Below are 25,257 nucleotides of genomic sequence, written 5' to 3'. Positions count from 1 at the left end.
CTGAGATGTAGCTCTTGGGTTTCTGACCTTGGGGTGACCTTTAACCTTTAACATGCTGACTGAGGCCTGCAGAGTCGGAGATGTAGCTCTTGGGTTTCTGACCTTGGGGTGACCTTTAACCTTTAACATGCTGACTGAGGCCTGCAGAGTCTGAGATGTAGCTCTTGGGTTTCTGACCTTGGGGTGACCTTTAACCTTTAACATGCTAACTGAGGCCTGCAGAGTCTGAGATGTAGCTCTTGGGTTTCTGACCTTGGGGTGACCTTTAACCTTTAACATGCTAACTGAGGCCTGCAGAGTCTGAAATGTAGCTCTTGGGTTTCTGACCTTGGGGTGACCTTTAACATTTAACATGCTGACTGAGGCCCGCAGAGTCTGAGATGTAGCTCCTGGGTTTCTGACCTTGGGGTGACCTTTAACCTTTAACATGCTGACTGAGGCCTGCAGAGTCTGAGATGTAGCTCTTGGGTTTCTGACCTTGGGGTGACCTTTAACCTTTAACATGCTGACTGAGGCCTGTAGAGTCTGGGATGTAGCTCTTGGGTTTCTGACCTTGGGGTGAACTTTAACATTTAACATGCTAACTGAGCAGCTGGCAGTGAGGGTTGACCTGTGTTTACCTCCTTTTAACACCTGGCAAGGATCGTTTTTTGCCCTGTATCGTATGTTCAGGGTCACCTGAACAGGATAAATATTATCTTCAGTAAAACTTACAGACCAGAGCCCACAGCAGCTGCTGTTCGACGCCATCACCGCGTATCGTTGTACCTGCAGAGAAAATAAACGAGTTCCCCTTACATCGGTGATTTTTCATGACTAACAGACACGGCTGCTTTGCTTTTTTGTTAAATATGGAATATTTTGACATGTATTTATTTCATGCTGGTGGTGTTTTTGCCGAGCTCCTCGCTGGCTCAGCAACATAAATGTGAGAGATTTTTTGTTGTTGTTGTTTCAGACAACATGTGTTTGCCATTTTGTGTCCCAGATAGGCGGTTAAATAAGGATCCAGCTCGTGTAGGAGATTAAATTAGATTAGTCAGCGTTGTGGTTCAGGTGTAGCCTGATCTCTTTTTCTGTTAAGGTTAGCTGAGTGTGCAACCCCGGCACCATAGTGAGACATTCAAGATGAGAATGGTTTTTTTGCTGGTTTTTGCCCTTTTTTAGTTAAAAACCGATCCATTGTGCCTGCATCTCGCGCTGGCTAAAGGAGCTAGCTGCTCTGTGGTCAAGTGTGACGGTGCTTTAAGCGGGCTGCGTTGCCAGGTTTAACAGTTCCCCCTTTAGGAAACACCATTAAGCCTTAATTAATACTTAATAAAAATACTTAATACTACAAAAATGCAAACTTAATAAAAATATTTAATACTGTGCAGTATTCGCTGTGTGTTATTTGAAAAAATTATTGTTATTGTTACCATATTGTTATAAGCTACTATGCGAGTGCGAGCCACCAATTAAAGCTTGAGGAGCTGCACAATGAGTATCTCTGATCTACTATGTCACCTTCTGGTAGTTCCACCCCTTCAGTTATTTATTTAGTTTCTTTCATAACATCTTTGGCTCCTCGATACCCAGATATTACAGCTGACCGGTTGCAGCTAAGCTAGCTGTAAAGCTAATAATGATACTTGGTGCTGCCACAGTTAATTCCACAGTATGAGCGTTCAGTTATTTCTCTGCTGATCTTTTTATCCTCTGCCAGCTGTGGTTCCTTGTGTTTTGCCACCACCCTCTCCCTCCCTCTCCCTGTCTCTTCTCTCCCTGCAGGTCTGCTGTATGTAATTTATTCTCAGTACACAAACAGCTCACTGTAAATAGAAGCTGTTAAGGCGCTCCAGCTCTCCAGTTTTAATAGAGCCCTGGTTTGGTTATGTAATGATTAAATGGCTGACCCGGGCTTTAATGGCGTCATAAATCACCGAATGTGGTTTTTATCGTCTTGTAAAGCGTGAATCAGCCGCTGCAGGTGGTCAACAGCCACAGTCAGAGGTCAGACCGCAGTGTTTACAGCAGCATTCGTGGAAAGTTGCCTTTCATGCATTCATACTGTGACTGTGTTGAATAAAGATATCACAAGCTCCTAAAATATCCGTGGAACTCTTAAATGTAGATGCTTAAAGGCCCCTCTGGTCAGAACTGAGTTTTTAACCTTGTTAACACGTTGTCGTGGTGCTTTTTACACGTTACAGGAGTTACTATGAATTAAGTAAGCAGGCGTACAGCAGTGCCCTCAGAAACCAATGCTGTCATCTTAGAGTGGAGCCACCTTGGGCTCAGATGACATTACTGTAAATTGAAAAGAACATAAGAATGCAAGAAAAAGCTCTGTTTAACAGAGTAATCTGACAGGACAGCGATATGCTCAATGACCTGTGTTTAAGTCGCTAATGAAGCATCGAAATGGTGATTTCCCCAAACTTTCTTTTTGTTCACTCATCCACAAATCCAGTGATGGTGATTCCCAAAGAGCTGTTAGCTGGAAACTTGGCATATCTCAGCATGGTGTGCAGCGTGTCCTTAAAACATTTGAGGAAACTGGACAAGTGGAGGACAGAAGAAGAAGTGTCAGGCCTAAAGAACTATCTCCAGCAGATGAACAGGATCTGAAAGTGATGTCCTTAAGAAAGAGGAAAAAATCCAGCAAAGACCTGACACAGGAGCTGAGAGAACTATTCCTGAAGACTCCTTAAAGAAAGGACAGAAAGCTGGTCTGAGAGGGTTCAGGCTGTGCTGGAGGAGAAAGGAGCTCAGAGCAGATATTCACCTTAAAGCTGCTCAGAACTGAACTAACTCTGGTTCTGCCTCAGATTCTGGGTTTATGTTCATGTTGGAACATGTTTCAGTGAATCTCTGCAGCTGTTACCATGGAAACATCTGCAGATATTCACTTTAAAGCTGCTCAGAACTGAACTAACTCTGGTTCTGCCTCAGATTCTGGGTTTATGTTCATGTTGGAACATGTTTCAGTGAATCTCTGCAGCTGTTACCATGGAAACATCTGCAGATATTCACTTTAAAGCTGCTCAGAACTGAACTAACTCTGGTTCTGCCTCAGATTCTGGGTTTATGTTCATGTTGGAACATGTTTCAGTGAATCTCTGCAGCTGTTACCATGGAAACATCTGCAGATATTCACCTTAAAGCTGCTCAGAGCTGAACTAACTCTGGTTCTGCCTCAGATTCTGGGTTTATGTTCATGTTGGAACATGTTTCAGTGAATCTCTGCAGCTGTTACCATGGAAACATCTGCAGATATTCACTTTAAAGCTGCTCAGAACTGAACTAACTCTGGTTCTGCCTCAGATTCTGGGTTTATGTTCATGTTGGAACATGTTTCAGTGAATCTCTGCAGCTGTTACCATGGAAACATCTGCAGATATTCACTTTAAAGCTGCTCAGAACTGAACTAACTCTGGTTCTGCCTCAGATTCTGGGTTTATGTTCATGTTGGAACATGTTTCAGTGAATCTCTGCAGCTGTTACCATGGAAACATCTGCAGATATTCACTTTAAAGCTGCTCAGAACTGAACTAACTCTGGTTCTGCCTCAGATTCTGGGTTTATGTTCATGTTGGAACATGTTTCAGTGAATCTCTGCAGCTGTTACCATGGAAACATCTGCAGATATTCACTTTAAAGCTGCTCAGAACTGAACTAACTCTGCTTCTGCCTCAGATTCTGGGTTTATGTTCATGTTGGAACATGTTTCAGTGAATCTCTGCAGCTGTTACCATGGAAACATCTGCAGATATTCACTTTAAAGCTGCTCAGAGCTGAACTAACTCTGGTTCTGACTCAGATTCTGGGTTTATGTTCATGTTGGAACACGTTTCAGTGAATCTCTGCAGCTGTTACCATGGAAACATCTGCAGATATTCACTTTAAAGCTGCTCAGAGCTGAACTAACTCTGGTTCTGCCTCAGATTCTGGGTTTATGTTCATGTTGGAACACGTTTCAGTGAATCTCTGCAGCTGTTACCATGGAAACATCTGCAGATATTCACTTTAAAGCTGCTCAGAACTGAACTAACTCTGGTTCTGCCTCAGATTCTGGGTTTATGTTCATGTTGGAACGTGTTTCAGTGAATCTCTGGAGCTGTTACCATGGAAACATCTGCAGATATTCACTTTAAAGCTGCTCAGAACTGAACTAACTCTGGTTCTGCCTCAGATTCTGGGTTTATGTTCATGTTGGAACACGTTTCAGTGAATCTCTGCAGCTGTTACCATGGAAACATCTGCAGATATTCACTTTAAAGCTGCTCAGAACTGAACTAACTCTGGTTCTGCCTCAGATTCTGGGTTTATGTTCATGTTGGAACGTGTTTCAGTGAATCTCTGGAGCTGTTACCATGGAAACATCTGCAGATATTCACTTTAAAGCTGCTCAGAACTGAACTAACTCTGGTTCTGCCTCAGATTCTGGGTTTATGTTCATGTTGGAACGCGTTTCAGTGAATCTCTGCAGCTGCTTCCTGCTTCCTGCTTTTATGGAAATATCTAAAAGAATGAAGCTGAATCAAACATTTTGCTCATTTCTGTTAGTTGAGTTAGAAACAGCTCCACAAACTGATGAAATCAGTTTCTGCAAATGGGAGAAAGTTGGAATCAAACTGCCGTCGAACCAGTTCAAAAGATGTAAAAAGTTATTTTTTGTGTCTTTGGGGACTTCCCTGTTTGTGCCAGGTGTCCACACAGTTGTGTGGGATCTTTTATTTGCTCATGAACAAATGAAACTGAGCCTGACCTCTGATGTACAGGTGCTGTCTGCAGAGACAGGTGGTGGGCGGCACAGGCCCGCTTTGATTTCCCTCTTCTGTTATGAAATGAATCACATCAAAAAACATCGTAGAAAGCAAACTGGACAACTTCCCCGATGTGAAGCAAAGCAACATTAATGTGGTATTTTCACTTTTCTCTGGACGTGTGAGGCTGTTTTACTCGTTAATTATTGATTATTGAGGTTTTTTTATGAACTGAATACATTTGCATTGAGTCATTGCTGAACTTTCTCCTGAAACTAACCCAGAATTTGATTTTAATGGATGATTATTTTGCCATATTTCTACAAAGCGGAAGCTTTAATTTACTTAATTGGTTCAGATATTTTCTAACTCAGCTGTTCTGCTCGTGTACTGATTATTTCGCCCATTTTTTAAGAGCTGGTGTTTGACTTCAGAAACCCTTAAAAAATATTTATTTTTATTTATTTATTTAATTTTATTTATTTATTTATTTAGTCATTCATTGTTATTATTATTATTAGTTAGTAGTAGTATTTTTTTATTAGAATTGGTACTATTATTGTTGTTGTTAATATGCAATCATTGTAAATTGTCAATATTAATAATTTTTTTAGCTACTTGACTAATTAGAATTTCCCCCATTGGGGGATGAATAAAGTATTTTTCTATTTTATTCTAAAATATCTACCTGCACGCTCAGCTGCGGTATGTGTGACTTCATCGATGTTGCCCATCAAGCTAAATCTAAGAGTGTGCACATCTGCCTCCATCCATCTCTCACGTCTTCTTTGTCTCTCTTTTCTCTCTCAGATGAAAAATATCTTACTTCTGCTTTTGTAAGCATAAAGCACAGAAACCATCCCGCTGTAGAGACAAAATATGTTGCGTGTGTCCTCGTTAGCGCCGGTCATGCCATTCCTCTTGCCAAGTGAAGGCGAACAACCAAACGAACAACTGAATAACAAGTCTGTCACTATGGTAACCACCTGAAAACGCCATGCTGAGTTTTATTCTCCATCTGCTCTCTGTTTAGATTTGCAGTGTATAACTAAATGTTCTTTAAGAAGGAATTAAATGGATGACTCATCATTTTCTGCTTCTAAATTCAGACAAACTGAAGTGGTTATGTTTGGACCTGAGCGCTTCAGGGAGAAACTGTCTTGCTTCTGGTCCTACAGTGAGGAACCTTGGAGTCATTTCTGACCAGGATCTGTCCTCTGACTCACATATAAAACAGGTTTCCAGGACTGCCTTCTTTCACCTTCGTAATATTGGTAAAATCAGGAACATCCTGTCTCAGAGTGATGCAGGAAAACTGCTCCATGCATCTGTTACTTCAGGATTGGACCGCTGTAATTCTTTATTATTGTGCTGTCCCATAATTTGGAATTTAATTAATTGGATTGAATCCTGTGTGTTCATCTATATATTTATAAGGCCCATATAGTTGTGGGTTCCAACGTGTTTTGTGGAGACCAAATAGTTACGTCCCTGCTGACCGAGTTACGTCCCTGCTGACCGAGTTACGTCCCTACTGACCGAGTTACGTCCCTGCTGACCGAGTTACGTCCCTGCTGACCGAGTTACGTCCCTGCTGACCGAGTTACGTCCCTGCTGACCGAGTTACGTCCCTACTGACCGAGTTACGTCCCTGCTGACCGAGTTATGTTCCTGCTGACCGAGTTACGCCCCTGCTGACCGAGTTATGTCCCTGCTGACCGAGTTATGTCCCTGCTGACCGAGTTACGTCCCTGCTGACCGAGTTACGTCCCTACTGACCGAGTTACGTCTCTACTGACCGAGTTACGTCCCTGCTGACCGAGTTACGTCCGTGCTGACCAAGTTACGTCTCTACTGACCGAGTTACGTCCCTACTGACCGAGTTACGTCCCTGCTGACCGAGTTACGTCCCTGCTGACCGAGTTACGTCCCTGCTGACCGAGTTACGTCCCTGCTGACCGAGTTACGTCCCTGCTGACCAAGTTACGTCCCTGCTGACCGAGTTACGTCCCTACTGACCAAGTTACGTCCCTGCTGACCTAGTTACGTCCCTGCTGACCAAGTTACGTCCCTGCTGACCAAGTTACGTCCCTGTTGACCTAGTTACGTCCCTGCTGACCAAGTTACGTCCCTGCTGACCAAGTTACGTCCCTGCTGACCTAGTTACGTCCCTGCTGACCAAGTTACGTCCCTGCTGACCAAGTTACGTTCCTGCTGACCAAGTTACGTCCCTGCTGACCGAGTTACGTCCCTACTGACCGAGTTACGTTCCTGCTGACCGAGTTACGTCCCTGCTGACCAAGTTACGTCCCTACTGAGCGAGTTACGTCCCTGCTGACCAAGTTACGTCCCTGCTGACCAAGTTACGTCCCTACTGACCAAGTTACGTCCCTGCTGACCAAGTTACGTCCCTACTGAGCGAGTTACGTCCCTGCTGACCTAGTTACGTCCCTGCTGACCAAGTTACGTCCCTGCTGACCAAGTTACGTCCCTACTGACCAAGTTACGTCCCTGCTGACCTAGTTACGTCCCTACTGACCAAGTTACGTCCCTGCTGACCTAGTTACGTCCCTGCTGACCAAGTTACGTCCCTGCTGACCTAGTTACGTCCCTGCTGACCAAGTTACGTCCCTGCTGACCTAGTTACGTCCCTGCTGACCAAGTTACTATCTGCTGACCAAGTTACGTTCCTGCTGACCAAGTTACGTCCCTGCTGACCAAGTTACTATCTGCTGACCAAGTTACGTCCCTGCTGACCAAGTTACGTCCCTGCTGACCGAGTTACGTCCCTACTGACCGAGTTACGTTCCTGCTGACCGAGTTACGTCCCTGCTGACCAAGTTACTATCTGCTGACCAAGTTACGTCCCTGCTGACCAAGTTACGTCCCTGCTGACCGAGTTACGTCCCTACTGACCGAGTTACGTCCCTGCTGACCAAGTTACTATCTGCTGACCAAGTTACGTCCCTGCTGACCAAGTTACGTCCCTGCTGACCGAGTTACGTCCCTGCTGACCAAGTTACGTCCCTGCTGACCGAGTTACGTCCCTGCTGACCAAGTTACGTCCCTGCTGACCAAGTTACGTCCCTGCTGACCGAGTTACGTCCCTACTGACCGAGTTACGTTCCTGCTGACAGAGTTACGTCCCTGCTGACCAAGTTACTATCTGCTGACCAAGTTACGTCCCTGCTGACCAAGTTACGTCCCTGCTGACCGAGTTACGTCCCTGTTGACCGAGTTACGTTCCTGCTGACCGAGTTACGTCCCTACTGACCGAGTTACGTCCCTGCTGACCAAGTTACGTCCCTACTGACCGAGTTACGTCCCTTCTGACCGAGTTACGTCCCTACTGACCGAGTTACGTCCCTGCTGACCGAGTTACGTCCCTGCTGACCAAGTAACGTCCCTACTGACCGACTTACGTCCCTTCTGACCAAGTTACGTCCCTACTGACCGAGTTACGTTCCTGCTGACCGAGTTACGTCCCTGCTGACCAAGTTACGTCCCTGCTGACCAAGTTACTATCTGCTGACCGAGTTACGTCCCTGCTGACCAAGTTAAGTCCCTGCTGACCTAGTTACGTCCCTGCTGACCAAGTTACGTCCCTGCTGACCAAGTTACTATCTGCTGACCGAGTTACGTCCCTGCTGACCTAGTTACGTCCCTGCTGACCTAGTTACGTCCCTGCTGACCGAGTTACGTCCCTGCTGACCAAGTTACGTCCCTGCTGACCAAGTTACGTCCCTACTGACCAAGTTACGTCCCTGCTGACCAAGTTACGTCCCTACTGACCGAGTTACGTCCCTGCTGACCAAGTTACTATCTGCTGACCAAGTTACGTCCCTTCTGACCAAGTTACGTCCCTACTGACCAAGTTACGTCCCTGCTGACCGAGTTACGTCCCTGCTGACCAAGTTACGTCCCTACTGACCGAGTTACGTCCCTGCTGACCAAGTTACTATCTGCTGACCGAGTTACGTCCCTGCTGACCAAGTTACGTCCCTGCTGACCAAGTTACTATCTGCTGACCAAGTTACTATCTGCTGACCAAGTTACGTCCCTTCTGACCAAGTTACGTCCCTACTGACCAAGTTACGTCCCTGCTGACCGAGTTACGTCCCTACAGACCGAGTTACGTCCCTACTGACCGAGTTACGTTCCTGCTGACCGAGTTACGTCCCTGCTGACCGAGTTACGTCCCTGCTGACCGAGTTACGTCCCTGCTGACCGAGTTACTATCTGCTGACCAAGTTACTATCAACTACTACTATACTACTAACTCAACACCTTTTTTCTGTCTTCATGTAATTTTTTAAGTTTCTGCTCAATGAGCAAATGCAGCTTGTTTTCAAACCATTCAAAGTCGCTCATTCTTTTACTTTGGCTACAGTAATCAGATTACACACCAGTGTAATGCCCCCGTGTGAGTTTCTCTGCCTTCAGCTCGTCTCCGGCCCTACAATAGAAACCGCTTATGAGCTGAAATACATTTAAACCGCTCATTATGGACGTCAACTGTCAGGAGGTTTTGGCCCAAGGCTGCTGCGTGTGCCTGTTACATTATCCAGTTTTTGTGTGGATCTGTTTTCTCGTGTCGGTGTGTGTCAGAGATTAGGTGTGTTCACGTCTTTTTGGCTTCACTTTGTGCGAGTGTGTGTCCAAGGCTGGCATTTGTCACAGTGGCTGCTCTCTGTTCCCAGACCCTGAATGTATTCATGAGTATCTGTTGACTCAGGTAGTTAGCTCACCTGTTCACACACACACACACCTACACACACACACCTGCTGTTTCTTTGTCCAGACAATAGAAAAACTTGCCAAATTTCCTTCCTCCGTCCTCAGCAGAAAGCCTGTCTCCATCCCTCCAACTCGCTTGTCCTTTTGTGGATTTAAACTCCCATGATGCTTAGCAAACAGGGACCTTTGAAGTCAGCTGGGATTGAGCAGGGAAGCTGGAGGAGAGAATGGGGGGGTGGGGGGTTCCTAACATCTCGCACTGTTCATATCTCAGAGTCAAAGTGAACAGACGGCAGGTTTTTCTGGCGCGGTGAGGAAAGGTTTGGAAGGTGATGCTTGTCTGTTTTCTCAGCCAGGATTCCTTTCTGTTATGTAATATTAAATCTGAGTCATTCAACCTGGACTGCAGCAAAGCGACGCTGATAATAACACCAACGAACCCAAACCGTACAGAAAAGGAGCAAAAACAGACGACTTCTTATGTATATTTCTCTAATTTTATTTTATTTTATGACTTGTACTTTATTAGTTTTCCATAAAGAAAAATACACAACATAGCATGTGCCAATACGATAATTAAGCTTACTTAATAGAAAGAAAATTACTTGATAAAAAGAAAAAGAGTAAATAAAATAAATAAATTAATAATAATAAATAAAATAAAATAAACGACAATAACATCAACGACCACTAACCAAAAATCTACGTATATAAATTAACTTTAAAAAATGCCCTACCCACAGAAACATTTAAATAATTATAGCATTACAGTATATTCAGATCATTAAATTAAGTTTGAGCTGGAGATGCCATTTAACCCACATATGAAAAATAATGGGACTACTTTTTGTTGTACTCCTTAATTCAACTCCAAAATCATATTTCTCTAATTTTCATTATCAGATAGAAAGATCCAAATGAACTGAACCAACATGGGATTTGTTTGTGTTTAATGGCTGAAGTATCTGATTCCTGAATGTGACAAAGAGAAATGAACACCTACAGGACTGAGTGAAGGGATGAGAACGCAAAACTTTGTGAGAAGCCGTGTTGCATGCTGGGAAAGGAGCTCCAATAGGAGCAACACTCTCCTGTTAGTCAGGAGTTAGTCAGATGTGATGGAGAAAGGACAAAAAGGAGAGAGAAGATGAAAAGCATGAAAGGTCATTTAGGTCGGAGGACAAGATACAGGAAATGGGTTTATTTATTTGCCTGAAAGAGAAAGAAAGACCAAGGCTGTGTTCGAAACTGCATACTACATACTACATACTGCATACTCATCGATCAGACAGTATGCAGAGCGTTTACCCACAATGCATTTCGCTCCTGCCCGAGCCGAAATCAGCCGGCCTGAAGCTGATTTCTCTTAAGCTCTAAACTCTGTAAACTTTAGCAACATTTGAAACATTTTCAGGTGAGAAAGTAGTCGTTTAGATCCCCAACGTGTTGAAAACCTGACAAAATACCGGCTGTTTACAATTTTGTTCCCATGAATTCGGCGCTACTAAAGCTAGCCGCAGTGAGCTAACGCACTTCCGGTTATTTTCACAAAATAAAATACCCGTTGCCTTTTATCATAGGGAAAGCCATTACCATACAATTGGTGCTTTTGTTCTGAAAACAGGAAGTGAACCTACCCTCGTTGTAGCTAGCTTGAAACTGCCGTTTTGACAGGAAATGACGATCGGCGACGTCACGTTACGTTGCATCTTGGGTAGTTTGAGTATGAGTAGTAACTCATGATGCATACCCAACATTTCAGAGAATCTAGTATGCATCCGGGAACTTCTCACTTACTCAAACTCGCATACTAACTCAAAAAGTTAGTAGGAGAAGTATGCGGTTTCGAACACAGACCAACTCTTCCCACTTTGTTTCTGTCTCATGTGAAGATAATCGCTTCAAAGTGCTGAACTGTACCTTTAAAGTTTCCCATCTTTAAATCTGTTGAAAACTAGCAAAAACAGCAGTTACAGCCTGTTTGATGAGGGTGTGCTGGATTGACTGAGCTACATTTACCTTTGTTTTCCGAGCTAAACAGGTAACTTCAACCAATGAGTGAGGTGAATCAGATGTTCTGATTGGTTCTTTCTTGTCGATTCCTTCAGCAGAAGGACGATATCAGCCTATCAGAGGGCAGCACTGTGGACCTGAGGAAGCCTGGAGAGGAAGAAGACGAGTACTCGGAGATGGCGGAGGAAGCGATGGACCCTGACAACTGCTTCCCAGACCGTAAGTAGCTCTGTTGTTAGTGTTGGAGAGGACGCTGTCACAGCAAGGTCAGAAAACCCAAGCTAAGTGGGCATCCAAATGAGACGAACACATTAAAACCTACAAAAACACCTCCTCGTTTCCACACAACTTTGCCATGTGGCTGTAATTCTCTGTGACGTACAGTCTGTGCCCCCCAGTGTTCAACACCAGGAAATGCATTTCTTTGAGGGTGATTGGAAACTTCACCGTAGCCATGAGAGAGTATCTGTTTTTCTCACCTTCATTCTGTTGAATTAAATGAAATATGCACACAGAATGTAAGAGAAAAAAGAATAGGAAGAAGTGAGAGGGGAGTGTCGTCTGTCAGGTAAGGTTAGTTTGGTGAAATATGTTGTTAAAAGACGTTTGAGCAGACAGCTACCTGTTAATTCAGTGGTTTAGGTTTCAAGTTTCAAGTCTTTTATTGTCAGATACACAGAACAACAGTTGGACTGGGCACTGAAATTCTTAGGACAGGACACCGTACAGCAGCTACCGTAACATGCCGTAACATGACATGACATTAATACAAAAAAATAGTAACAATAAATAGGCAATATGGATACTACAATTATACATTTTACGCTAATTACAAGAGCTATACTGAACATATAACACACATAAAAGCATATGCTAATCTAAGACCTATACTTACCTAGAAACATAAGATAAAATAAAAATACAATATTGTGCAAGGTGAATATTAGAGGTGTTTCTCACTGTCAGAAGACAGTCTGAGACGTACATGGATGATATATTTCATCCAGAAAGATTCAGTTGAGTTTTCTGAACAGTTCTTTAATATACATACATATTTGTTTTATTTGGGTGTCTTCATACCGATGTGATTCCATCTTTAATGTTGAAAAACAGTCTAACTTAATAACCGTATAACAGGGATGGAACGTGCATATATTCACATTTTAATGGAAAGCTTCCAGACCGCTCGCTAAGCTAGGCTAATCAGGTCATCGCTCCTGTTCACACGAGGTTGTTTTACCCTCAGAGGGAAAAGGCATAGTTTTAAATACATTTTAGTTCTTCTCTTTTTAGAGAATTTAGAAAGAAGATAAGAGATCCAACGAAATTGTGCTGAAAAGCTGAATGAAAACTTAACCTGTTGATCCACGAAGGTGTATCCCTTTAGATTGTTCGAGCCCATCCCACCCCACACTTGCCCCAATACTGTCATAGCAGATTTATGGTTGTGTACCATCTAAACCAGGTGAAAAGCAAACACCTTGCTTCCTTCCTGACTCAGCCAGTTTCCTCCTGAAGCGCACAGATTGGTCTCGGACAAAGACACACGAGAGAATCAGCCGATGGAAGCAAAGTTCAGGGATCTGTGGCGTTATGTGACGTTTGTTGTTCTGCTGGTAGCCAAATAAATCTCTTCGTTCTGTCTGTATGCAGATGACACACTGCTGTGCATTAACACAGCAAAACTGAAGTTTACAGCTTTACAAAATGGTTTCAATTAATGTAACTTTGTCTCAGATGTACGCTCTGTTTGCGTGTAATAACAGGGTTAGATTTAATATTAGTGTTGCATTACCAGCCAAGTAAGGCAGGACTGAGAGTGGCCGGATCTTCAGGTGATCTAACTGGCGTCATTTAGTTTCAGTGACCAACAAGACACCAAGAACTGTGCAGATTAGTATGAAAATAGGCAGATATGTTCATAATCTAAACTCTTTTCATGTGGACAGAACAGCATATAGTGGTGTTCCTGCTATCATTGAGTGGTTTAAGGTATCAAAGCAATAAAGAATCTTTAGTTTAATCGAATGTCTCAGTAATTCAGGACGATGAACAGCTCAGAGAGTTCTGTGATAATTAAATGTAACGTGCTGAAATAATACGACTAAAGAAATCATGTTGAACTGCTCTCCATCCTTTAGTTTTATTTCAAAGTGCTGCGGTTCTGAAAAAAATCGTCATGAGACTCTGTTGGCTGCTGGAGAGCCTCTTGGTCAGTCATCCACTAATCCTGGGACTCTTTATTAAATGCTGACCGTCGTAAACAAGCCGTGGTTTTAGCTTTCCAACCAAAAATCAAAGGTTTGATTTGATGTATTTAGTTCTAAAGTTTAAAATCAGCATTGATTATTTGGTTTTTAGCTTTAGTTTAGCGTCAGATTCTGAGTCTGTAAGCGTGAGCGTCTGCACTGAGATTACAGAAGCTATGAATACGTCGTGCTCTGTGTCCTACCTTTAAACTCGGTGTGTTGTGTTCGGTTTCTTCTCATATTTGGTGAGTAATTGAGCTGAGCTGTATCAGATGTGTTGTGATGTGCTGGCGTTTGGCTGCTTCTCTTCCTGTGGTGCTTTTAGAGTCTTTACATGACCTGATAAGCAGTTTATTGCCGAGTTTGGTGTCTTCTGTGTAAAATTAAATGGCAGAATTCTGGATTAATCCTCAATTTACATCATCAATTATGGGATTTGTGGGTTTAGATTTCACCAACTGTCCTCGGTCTCGCTGTGTGTGAGTTTGGTTTGTAGACGAGGACGAGCCCCTGCACTCACATAAAGGTTTACACGCCCCACCCCACGCTTGCCCCAATACTTTCATTATAGATTTATGGTCCTGTAGTGACTAACCGAGGTGAAAAGCAAACACCTTGCTTCCTTCCTGACTCAGCCAGTTTCCTCCTGGAGTGTAGATATTTGTCTTCGACACATTTCGGCGCAGCCAGCATGATCCAGAAACACATGTACGGTTTGTATGGGGTGGACTGTGTGAGGACAGAAACAACAGACTGACCACGGTGGGACATTAATTCAAATTATAAAAGTACGAAAAGTATTCCTACTTTCAGAGATAATATGAGGCTTAAAAAAGGAGAAAGAATGAGGTCAGCCAGCTGGAAAACCCTCTCTGAAGAACAATAACAACCAGAAAGCATCCCAACACCTGCAGACTCCGTCAGTGAGTAATTCCTCTCATTCCCGAGCCTTCAAATTGTTCCACTCTGTGAAAGATGCTGGCGCCGGCGTCCTTTGGGGCTGTTGCACATATTTTTATGGGTCCTTCATACAGAGCAATTATACAAGGAAATGAGACTTTGTAAAGAAATTACACCGGTTATTGTTTGGCTCAAAGTGAAATGAAGAGCAATCCAAAGAACTCACAGTGATCACACTTCTCGTTTAGTTTTGGTTTTGGCAAATACCCACAAGAAGGAAAGGAGGGGTAATCAATGTAAGTGATCAGGGTCCGAGCAGACCGAGACCCGTGGGCATTGGTTGACCATAAAGGGTCATTTCTTTGTTGTGTAAAGCAGCATTACCTGCAGGAGACGGAGAATAAATCTGTAAAACAACCTTAATGTGGGGGAGAAATAATGAAAAATGAATCCACACGAAGCCCAAAATCTCAAACTGTGCACGAATATAACAACATTCCCACGTAGGGAACATAGGCTGCAGCTAATTCTAGTTACAGCCTAATTATAATATTGATTATTGACACTTGTAATTCTGTTATTTCTCAGTAGATGTTCCGTCTGTCATAAAACCAGAGCAGAGCCTCTTCCCCACACGAGGCACTTTATATGAAAATGCCTGCCAAACAGCAGATGTTGTATTAACTTTGATTCATTTAGAAGATTGATGCGTCCATCACGACTGTCCCCACGTGGCGCCCCGTTCTTCCTGATTCAGCAGAGTCCTTCACAGCAGGCAGACGTTTGTCACCGGCTGGACTCAGATTAGCCGCTGGAGTGCCGACAGAAGAGAGATGAGTTAAACTCCCCTTTTGTGCCACAGTGTTGTCACCGGATTGAATTAGCAGGAGAGGCACATGACGAGGCAGGGAAAGCAAAGTGGAGCAATCAAAATGACAAAAGAGGAAATTAAAGACAAATAAAGACCTTGAGAGGGAAGCAGAGGAAGACAAGGACAGGAAAGACGTAAGGACAGAAGATTAAAGGAATTTTTAGACCGAAAATAAAAGAAACTGAAGGAAAGCAAAAAGAGCGTTAAACATCTGCAGCTCATCCAGAACGCTGCTGCTGGAGTTTTAACCCGGACTAAGAGATCTGAACACATCACAGCAGCTTTAAAATCTTTACTCTGGCTTCCAGTCAGTCACAGAATAGATTTTAAAAGCCTGCTGATGGTTTACATCTGTGATCTGTTCAGAGAATATAAAGCCAGCAGAGCTCTTAGATCCAAGGACTCAGGTCAGCTGGTCCAGTCCAGAGTCCAGACTAAACATGGAGAAGCAGCATTTAGCTGTTATGCTGCCAACAAGTGGAACAAACTGCCAGTGGAGATTAAACTTTCACCAAATGTAGACATTTTTAAATCCAGGTTAAAAACATTTCTGTTCTCATGTGTCTATGCATGAAATCTGCACGCTATCTTTGAACTTATCTGGACTGTTGCTCGTTTTTAAATTCATTTAAATTATTTTATTTGTTTCTATTTATATTCTTTTATGTATTTTTAATGCTTCTTACACTCTCTGCTGCAATGCTTTTGAATTGTTTTGAACATGAAACGTGCTACGAATAAATTTGATTTGAAATGAGAGAGAGAATCAGAATGGAAAGAAGATGGGCTTTAACCTGTTGACATTTGGACCTCGCTGGCATCGACAGATTTTGAGAAAAGAGACAGATTTCAACCTCCGGCATGCTGCTGCCGCCTGCCCCCCCCCTCCTGACTCAGCTCACGGTCCACTCACACTGGACCAGTGGCACCAGTATGCTGACACAGCGCTGTGCTGCTGTGTGTGTGGGAGCTGTGGGAGCTGTGGGAGCTGTGGTTCCTGCGCGGCGGCCAGCTGCTGCAGAAGTAGGCCAGAAAAATGACGAACATCAGCAGGAGGAGCACCAGCTGCTGGGTACTGTTGAATACCAAGAGGATGCGGTTTGTGTTGCTCTGTGTGTTCGGGGCCATCTGGATGCTGAGGACAAGCGCGGGTCCCAGTGTGGCTTATTAAGGAAACATTTAAACCAGTGGTCACTTCGTTCTTGGTCATTGACTCATTTGGTTTGTTAGCAACCGTTGTGAGCATGAAAACAAACGTTTTACTCAGTAGCGTCATCGTCGGTGGACGCAGAGCTGAGGCAGCCCAAAAAACGCTTTGAGAAGCAGCTGATGTCAGGGCTGGTTGGGTTGGCAGGGCACAGACTCAGAGGAAGTAAAAAGCAAACTTGGTTTTATTATACAAACAAAAGTTAAACAAAAGGCGCGGCTGAGCCGGATGACAAAAAAACTAAACTGTGGAAAAACAAAACAAGCAACAATACTTGGAATAACACGAATAACACTTAACTTTACGTGAAGACGTAGCGTGGCATGAAGGGGTGAAAATGAAGGAAAAGATCTCACAAAAAGACAGGGGAGCCTGGAAACTAAGTAGGGAACTGGGAGGGATTGGTGACAGTGTGCAGCTGGGGACAATGACAAACAGGTGACGTGAGGGACAACTAATGACCTGGGAAATGAAGTGAGGGGAAAAGCAATGGCAAAACATAACCTAAAACATGATAAAACTAAAAACATGGGGAAAATCCCATGGGCGTGACAGCTGAGAGGGACTTTAACTATTCAACAATCAGTATGAGGATTAGCTGTCCATACTGAAGCTCCTCTGGTGCTGAACAACACCTGTGCATCCTCCACACATCCACTGCGACAGCCATGTCGGGTGTAACTCGGCACTCAGTAAATAAGTCTCCGTAATCGATTTGAATTCTCTCCTCCTTGAATTTTATGCTCTGAAAGGTGAATTCCCATAAATACCGTCTGCAGCTGTGTTACAACTTTGGCTCATTAGTAAATTCTGAAAGTTACAAATTAATGCCAGGAACAAACTGACTAATTCAGTCAAAAAGAGGCTCCTTGTGTTTTGGAATAATTTGTTAGAGCCTGAAAGTAAGAATCTGGGCAATTTAAGCTTTAGATTAAATGGGTTAGTCAGCTTAAAGCCCGCCTTGCTTAGTGTAAAAAATGTCAGATAAAGTACTGGGACGAGTGATGTGGCCATAGGCCGCGCTCATCCTATAAAAATAAAAATATACCCCATTTCTGACTGGCAGGAAACATAAAACACACACCACAGGGTGAAGTTAGCATTCGTATCGTGGATTCTGTGGAACATCCATGCCTGTTTCCCAATCTGTTGAGTTAACGTCCAGGTAACACTCCCATGGTGTTTTTTATTGGAGTTGTTGATGGAACGGACCAACAGTTGCATCAAACATAGATGGCATCGGTTGGATTTGGTCTCCAATCTGGTTAAAAACAATGAGAGGCAGTTTGGAGGCGTTTACAGTTCCACAAAGATGAAGAATAAACATGAACTTTTTCAGACTAGTAATACAATTACTGGTTTAAGGATATCATTTTGAAGCAGTGATGTCAGTTTTTTATTTCTAGGGGGGGGGGGGGGGGGGGGTGTCGCCCATTGAAATTTACAGCTGAGGGGATTTGAGATGTACAGGAGCAAATCGTCTGCATATCGTGAGACTTTGTGATTCGTATCGGACCGTGTGATGAAAAGAAAACCGTTAAATCAGCTGTGTGTCACATGACTGCTGTAGTCATGGGTATTAATCAGCTCCGGCTCCGATCAGCATTGATCGGAACACAACACCAATGTGCACTGCAGTCGGAGCTACAGCTCGCCTCGTCTTTGCAGAAATAGATTTTACCGACTTTCATGTCTGACGTGGTTATTTTCTTCTGTCCATTGGAAACTCAAAGGTATTCTCAATAGATGAAGAGAATAAACTTCCAGATGATTACTTTCTTGATATCCATATTGTGCCCAGCTCTGAATGGTGAGTGTTAGCATTGCTAATCTGTTTGGTCCTTCTCTCTGAGCCTCGGGTCACGGCTCATACGGGTCATGTGATGCCCCAGTACGAGTATGATCTCTCAACACATTCAGTCATCTCTAATCATCAGCGGCGTATGATCACGACCGGGTTTCCCTTGGATCTACTCTGGCTTTCCATTGAATGTTAAACAGACCAAGAGAACCGTAATAATCTGATTTAACCTGCGGCCATACAGCCGTACCATCCAACACGCACCCCAGCTAATTCAGGTCCCTGTTTGGGTCGAGAGAAATCAGATCCAAGGGGACCCAAAAGGACCTGATTCTGTCCAGCTTTGTGGTTTTTATTAGAGCATTATTAGATGATGTTTAACCAATTATCCATTTGCATTATGAGGGTATTTAACACAGATTTAACATGTTTTAGGACCAGGGAAGGATGCCTCTTCATGGCAGATGGCAAATTATGTAAGTCTAAACATCAGCTGCATCAAGATTTACATCGTTCCCCCTCTGCTCTGTCAACATATGGCCACAGCTTTATTCCCTACACTTCAAATGGTTACATCAAGCGCTGCCTTCTCGTGCTTCTATCGTTGATTCGGCGACATAAGAACTGTTGGTATTCTTTGTGTTTATGCTTTTTCAGCTGCAAAGGGTTGTTTTACTTTCTATCTTTGTGTCTAATTTGTGTGTGCACGCTGTGATTGCGAAGCACGAGCGGCGGCGTTCCTTCCTGCTGCTCCCTCTGGCTGTCAGTAAGACGGAGTGCGTGTGCGCCAGCCTGAATGGTGACGCTCCCTCGTTGCTAAATATTCATCACGTTTTGAAGAAAGGTCGAATGAACGAGAAAGTCTTAGAGCTAACGAGCTGGAGAAACTGTAGAGATGAATGAAGGTCATGGCTTTCTTTTACCTGATGGAGCCCAACAAAAGCTCCTTTACACAGGTGTAGACAGAAAATAATTAACAGTGTTCAGCGCGAACAGAGGAGGAGATGACAGGTAAAACATATGTACTTGACCCCAGTTTTTAAATAACATTTAAAGATGAGTTAACTGACATCTGGATGAAACGTCGGGTTCTTCTGTTCCTGCGCTGTAGAGACGGATGGAGTTACAAAAAGACTGCTTAAAACAGCAGAATTTCACTCCATGTGCATTCGTATCCTCTAGGTAAAGATTAAATAGATTATTACTTTAAAAAGTGCACTTTTTATGGAAAGCAACACCAAAAGTCCCAACTAATCAGAAAGTGCTGTGGCCTGATTCTGTGTAAGAGTGTTACCCTTTCCAGTTGCTTTCCTACGCTAATCATTGTACCGAGCTGTTTAAACTAACCAGAAAAAGACGCAACGTATACGTCAGCAGCAGCCGGCTCCAACATGGCAAAGAGGAAACCAATCTTTGGTGAAGATTTCTGCAATAAAAGGTGTTTTTAATGTCCTTAGCTGCACGGTTTCATACTTTGGTTCCGGATGTGAAGTCTCCTGGTTCCCTACGACCTCCTCGTGATCCGTCTTATTAGCCGTAGATGAAGGACAGCTGCCAATATGCAGCAGCTTCCTGTATATGTAGAAGTTATGATATCGATGGGATTGATGTGCAATCACACATCAAACTTTATTAACCCATTTAGGCCTAAAACGCCTGGAAAAGAATGCCTGTAAAACCTGTGGGCGATTTCAGAAAGACCCCCTAAAACCTGAAGTTTTTCTGGAAACTCAGCAATTGTGTCAACGCCTACTAAATGATTGATTTCTCAGCCTCTGTAGCAGATAGAAACAAAATTCAAAACGTATTTGAGAGCTTACACCTGTGGCTTTCTTTGGAAATTGAGTTTATTTACATACACCTTCACGAAAATAGAAAATGTAAAAAGTAAAGTGCAGGAACAGCACTATTTTCAATTAGATTAAATGCCTGCAACGGTGTGGCATCTGCAGGTAAATCGACTTTCACCCCTGGTGTGCGGTTGAAATCTCTCCGTCGATTACGGTGCTAATTGTCAGTCTTCCACTCACATTCAAACCCTTCAAAATCATCCTCAAACACATGTGCTCGCCATAAATCTCGATCAATTGGGTCAGCACGTTCATCAGCATCATCAAAGCCAAAAACTCTTAAAATCGCTCCCGTCTGAAATGTCTTCCCACTGAAAGTCCTCCATGCTTGTTCGATGTAACTTAACTTCAAAACAATGACACGAGGAACATGACGACACTCTCACGTGTCTATTATAATGCATTTCATTGGCGCAGAGATCAATAGTTGGTGCAAAACAACCTTATACAGGAAAAAAGACGTGTACGCTTTCCCGGCCTTAAAGGTAGAATAACGCAACAGTGCCCCCGGCTTTAAAGGTAGAAATGCGGCAACGCTTTCCCGGCCTCAATGGGTTAAGTAAATGCCTTTAATCAAACATACCGTAGGAGTTGCCCAGCGGCTGCTCACATATGGGATAAAGTGTGAATAAAGTGTCAGATTTCAGGTTTACTTTTTCTCAGCCTGCAAGCAGCTGTTTGACAGAAACATCCAACGGTTTCACTTTGACAAGCTGAACATGAGAAAGGTCGCTTTGAGTGCACATGTGAGGTAGAGAAATATGAATTTTAATCTGCAGCAAACGTCTCTCTTGCCCTTTTTTCCCTTTTACTGCTGCCGCTGTCACCGGAGGAGAAGTAAAATGTGCCAAAGGAACATTTCTCTTTTTATTTCCTGTGGAGGAGGCCGTATTCTTTCACTTCACCGGCAGCAGGTTGCTGTTGGAGCTGCAGTTTCCTCCTCGTGCACACAGCTGGGCTGTAACAGCCCTGCATTCAAAGGGAATGAACGTTTTCTGGGGTCAGTTATTTCTCTTCTGACTCCGTTAGCAAACACAACTGCCTCTTCCTCGTAGCGGTGCAGCATGTCAGCAGCAGAAAGATGCACTTTGATATTCTCACATGCAAATTTAAAGATACTCAGTCAAACACGCACGTGCGCACGTGCGCGTTTGCCCATTCTGTGAGCGTTAGATTAGCCGCCCCATTAGTCCTCTAAATGCCAACTCATTGGTTAATGTTGTGATGCCGCACAGCGCAATTGAGAAGGAATATGTGAGTGTGTTTCTGCCTGAGTGGGCAGTGAGTGACTCCTGTGATTACTGTGCTGTCAGTGGAAGGTGGAAGGTGGGCCTGCCGATGTGCTCACGAGCAAAAAGAAGGCTGGTCAACATTTGAGTTGGATTGAGTTTGTTTAAAGCTGCACAGAGAGGAAGAGGAGCATCACAGAGTTCATATTTTGTTTCATTTTTGTCGTCCGAATCACATTCGTATTCTTAGTACTCAAGCACTGCTCTCGTAGTCAAGACAACGCATTATTGTGTGTCCACGCGGCTTATCTGCGTTATGTAACCACTTCAATTACTGAGTTCACTTACTTCTCCTAATGGCAGCTGCATTCTGTGCAATTTTAGCCACCTTAAGAGCGAACCGCAGGCTTCACAATGCGTCGGGCAGCTGATGGACGGGTTTCTACACGGGTTTGCACGTCGATCAACACACAGATTCCAAGCGTCACCTGAAAGTTGTTGTGTTTTAGTTTCCACACGACGGTGTTGGTGTAGTAATCCTGTACGGCACATCGCTCCAACCTGTGGTTAGCAGAGGTGGGTAGAGCAGCCAAAAACTGTACTCAAGTAAAAGTACCGTTACTTTAGAATAATACGACTCAAGTAAAAGTAAAAAGTAGTCATCCAAATAATTACTTGAGTAAGAGCAACAAAGTGCTCGGTGAAAAAACTACTCGAGTACTGAGTAACTGTTGAGTAACGTCTGATTTATTTGTTAACACAAGCATTCAATCAGACAGACAAAAATACTAAATAATCATCTTTAGGCAAATAAGTGTTCATCCATTTGATAAAATAAATTAAAATAAAATTAATTAATTACAAAATAGCTTAAATTAAAATAATCCAGGTAAATTCAAGAACTTCAATAAAAAATAAAAGAGACTTAGGAAATGTTTAAAACATATGTAACCCATATGTAACCTAAAAAACAAACATTCACCTATCCATGGGGGAAAAACGAGTTTAGGAAACTTAGCGCTACATGTTTCCTCAAGTTAGATGCTGAGTTTCTGCTGAAATGTGCGTTTGTTTTGGTTGACACAGAAGACACATAATGTAGCTGCTGTTTCTCACTCTTTGTAAGGTAAACATGCTTTCAGTATGAGGCCTCGTCTGCGTCTTCATTTCCCACCGTTGGTTCTGACATTTTTCATCTGTTTCTTTCTTTGTTTGCTACGACTGCTAATGCTAAAGCTAATCCGTCCCGCCGCTGAGATCGAGTACGGTCACGTGACCAGACCGCACGGCTGCGTCTGATTGGTGGAACACAGTCAGGTGGTAGAGCCTTTGGTGGAAGTCTCTCTCTCTGTCAGAATAAAACATTAAAATGAGGCGTACGCGGGGGGATAAAAATAATGAGGCGTAGAATACCAAAGAGGTAAGAAGAAAAGTAACCAGCTCATTGTAGCCTAATGTAGCGGAGTAAGAGGACAGTTTCTGCTGCACACATCTACTCAAGGAAAAGTAAAAAGTATAGAGATTTAAAACTACTCCTGGAAGTATAATGTTTTCAAAAAACTTACTCAAGTAAATGTGACTCGTTACTACCCACCTCTGGTGGTTAGTAGCAGGGATTTTTGACACAATCTGAAATTTGGTTGCAAAACCGTGTCAAAGGAAGTTTTTGAACTTCTGTTGGTCATGTTTAAGATAAAAGAACTGCGCAAGAGTTTCATGATCATTTAACGTCATTCACAAGCTGACACATTTGGTTCTTTATGACTCTGGCTGTAAGTTTGGACTCTTTATCCATCATAGAGCACTTCAACGAGGAAGTGACGGACTCATTCTGCAGCAGAATTAAAAGTGTGAACATCTAAAGCACCTTCTGCACCAAACTGTGCGTAATACGCCTTTATTCGTCAGGTCAAAAGTAGTCACCTGGTGGCCGATCATCCGGCAGCATTTTCTGAGTAGCCTTCAATAACGGATCAATGGCGTGCGCAGCAGAGAGTGCAGCTGAAGTAGGCGTCTACTTGACCAACAGGTGATCTAATGAGGCATTTAGAGCTGGATTCAATAAGAGTTTATTAAGGCTTCCTTCGGTATAAGCTGAGGGAATTCCTATCACACACACACTGATAATAGCTCTACCAAGAGGACTCATTGAGTGTCAGCTTGTTTTCATTGGATTACCCCGGTGACATGTCAGGGAAGAGCCTATTAGTCGCCATGGAAACAGAAAGCCAGGGTAATCAGAGCTCTAATTACAAAGACAGGCGGATGCTGCAATCAGGAGGAGAGAAGAGCAGCTGAATCAGCTCATGATGTTCTCTGTCTGCTGCAGGAAACCAACACTCAACCAGTTACTCACCCAAATATGGATTAGTTGCTCAGTGCCCATTACGTGCCGACACATATTCATGAATACGCTTTGACGGGTGTCGATTCGTGTGAAAATAAGACTCAGAGGAGCCGAGTTTGATCCAAAAGCGATGCGTCATGATACTGCACAGCAGCCCAGAAGGGACAAACCAAACTCTGGCTTTGGAGCAAACCTTCACATAGTTGGTGGGGTAACCTACGTCTAAGCTACCGTGGTTAGGGATGGGAATTGATAAGATTTGTACGATTCCAATTCCATTTTCGATTCTGCTTAACGATTCGGTTCTTTGTCGGTTCCCTTATCGATTCTCATTTGGAGGAAAAGGACAACAAACCGGTCGATTAGCATCAACTTTGTTTAGTTTAGAAGTGACACGAGTCGTGACCTCACAAACCCAACAACGGTGAGGTCCACATTGGTCTATCATGGCCTGGGTAATTTAACTCTTCCTGCTCTGGTGAAAGGAGAAGCTGGAGGTAGAGGTGAACTGGGGGTAGTACCACCAGCCTCTGGCTCTGAGCCAGTCACGCTCTGTCTCTCATGATTTCATCTAAATGTAATGCATGAGAAGGCATTCATTTAACCTTAACCGTTACTAACAGCAGCTTTTGCAATGAGGCAAATGGCGTTAACATGATAGGCAGTGTTTGTTAGTTAGTTAGTTACCTGCAGTGTTAGCCGCGGACATGCTAACGTTGTGTAGTGGATTTTTTCATCAAGGTGGATAAGAAGATTGCTCAGATAATAACAAGACAAAATCCAGATTTTGTCTTTCCTTATATTTATTCAAAGGCAGAATATAGCATTTGAATAGTCCCTTGTCTGCAAAAGTCAAGACAGAGAGACAGAGTGCTCTGTTCTATATGTAAGATAAGAAAGATTTCGAGGTGCCTCTTTATGACCCCCTTGAGTTAATCTCCCCAGAAAGTATCAACCATAAACCTTTCCCCCAATGGAGTAAAAATCTGTTTTCCCTCACTGACCATACAGAAGGGGTCACAGGTTGAATAGGTCAGAGGGAAACCGACAGACTTTGGATCAAATGAGACAACTAATACAAGTAGTACTTACTACTAAAAGACTACAACTAAGAATGTTCCCATCACAGTTGCTAACGTTGCTGGGTTCAGATTCTCTGACGTTAATCATTCATAGTTATTGCATGTTGGTAGTATTTCCTCTCTTTGGTAAAATATTCACTTTACAAGTTGTCCTGTTGTCGTCTTTTTTAGGGATGTGTAACCAAACTTTCGAGCGTTTGTACCGCTTGGGCGCCATGTTTAC

The 25,257-nt window shown here is 43.3% G+C and overlaps 1 protein-coding gene across 5 annotated transcripts in view; it reads left to right on the top strand.

The window, feature by feature from the left end:
• The window catches only part of LOC142370092 (sodium channel protein type 3 subunit alpha-like), a 316,646-nt gene that overhangs the window by 251,159 nt on the left and 40,230 nt on the right, over nucleotides 1-25,257 (top strand). For 4 of the 5 annotated variants that reach the window (XM_075452519.1, XM_075452518.1, XM_075452521.1 and 1 more), the window contains exon 23: nucleotides 11,594-11,717. In XM_075452519.1, coding sequence (XP_075308634.1) covers nucleotides 11,594-11,717 — 124 coding nt within the window. The remainder of the gene's footprint in view (nucleotides 1-11,593; nucleotides 11,718-25,257) is intronic. The other variant, XM_075452520.1, reaches the window with a different exon arrangement.

The sequence above is a fragment of the Odontesthes bonariensis genome, chromosome 20, assembly GCF_027942865.1.
Source record: "Odontesthes bonariensis isolate fOdoBon6 chromosome 20, fOdoBon6.hap1, whole genome shotgun sequence".
NCBI lineage: Eukaryota > Metazoa > Chordata > Actinopteri > Atheriniformes > Atherinopsidae > Odontesthes > Odontesthes bonariensis.
Note: the sequence above shows the minus strand (reverse complement) of the source record. Positions and strands in the feature narration are given on the sequence as shown.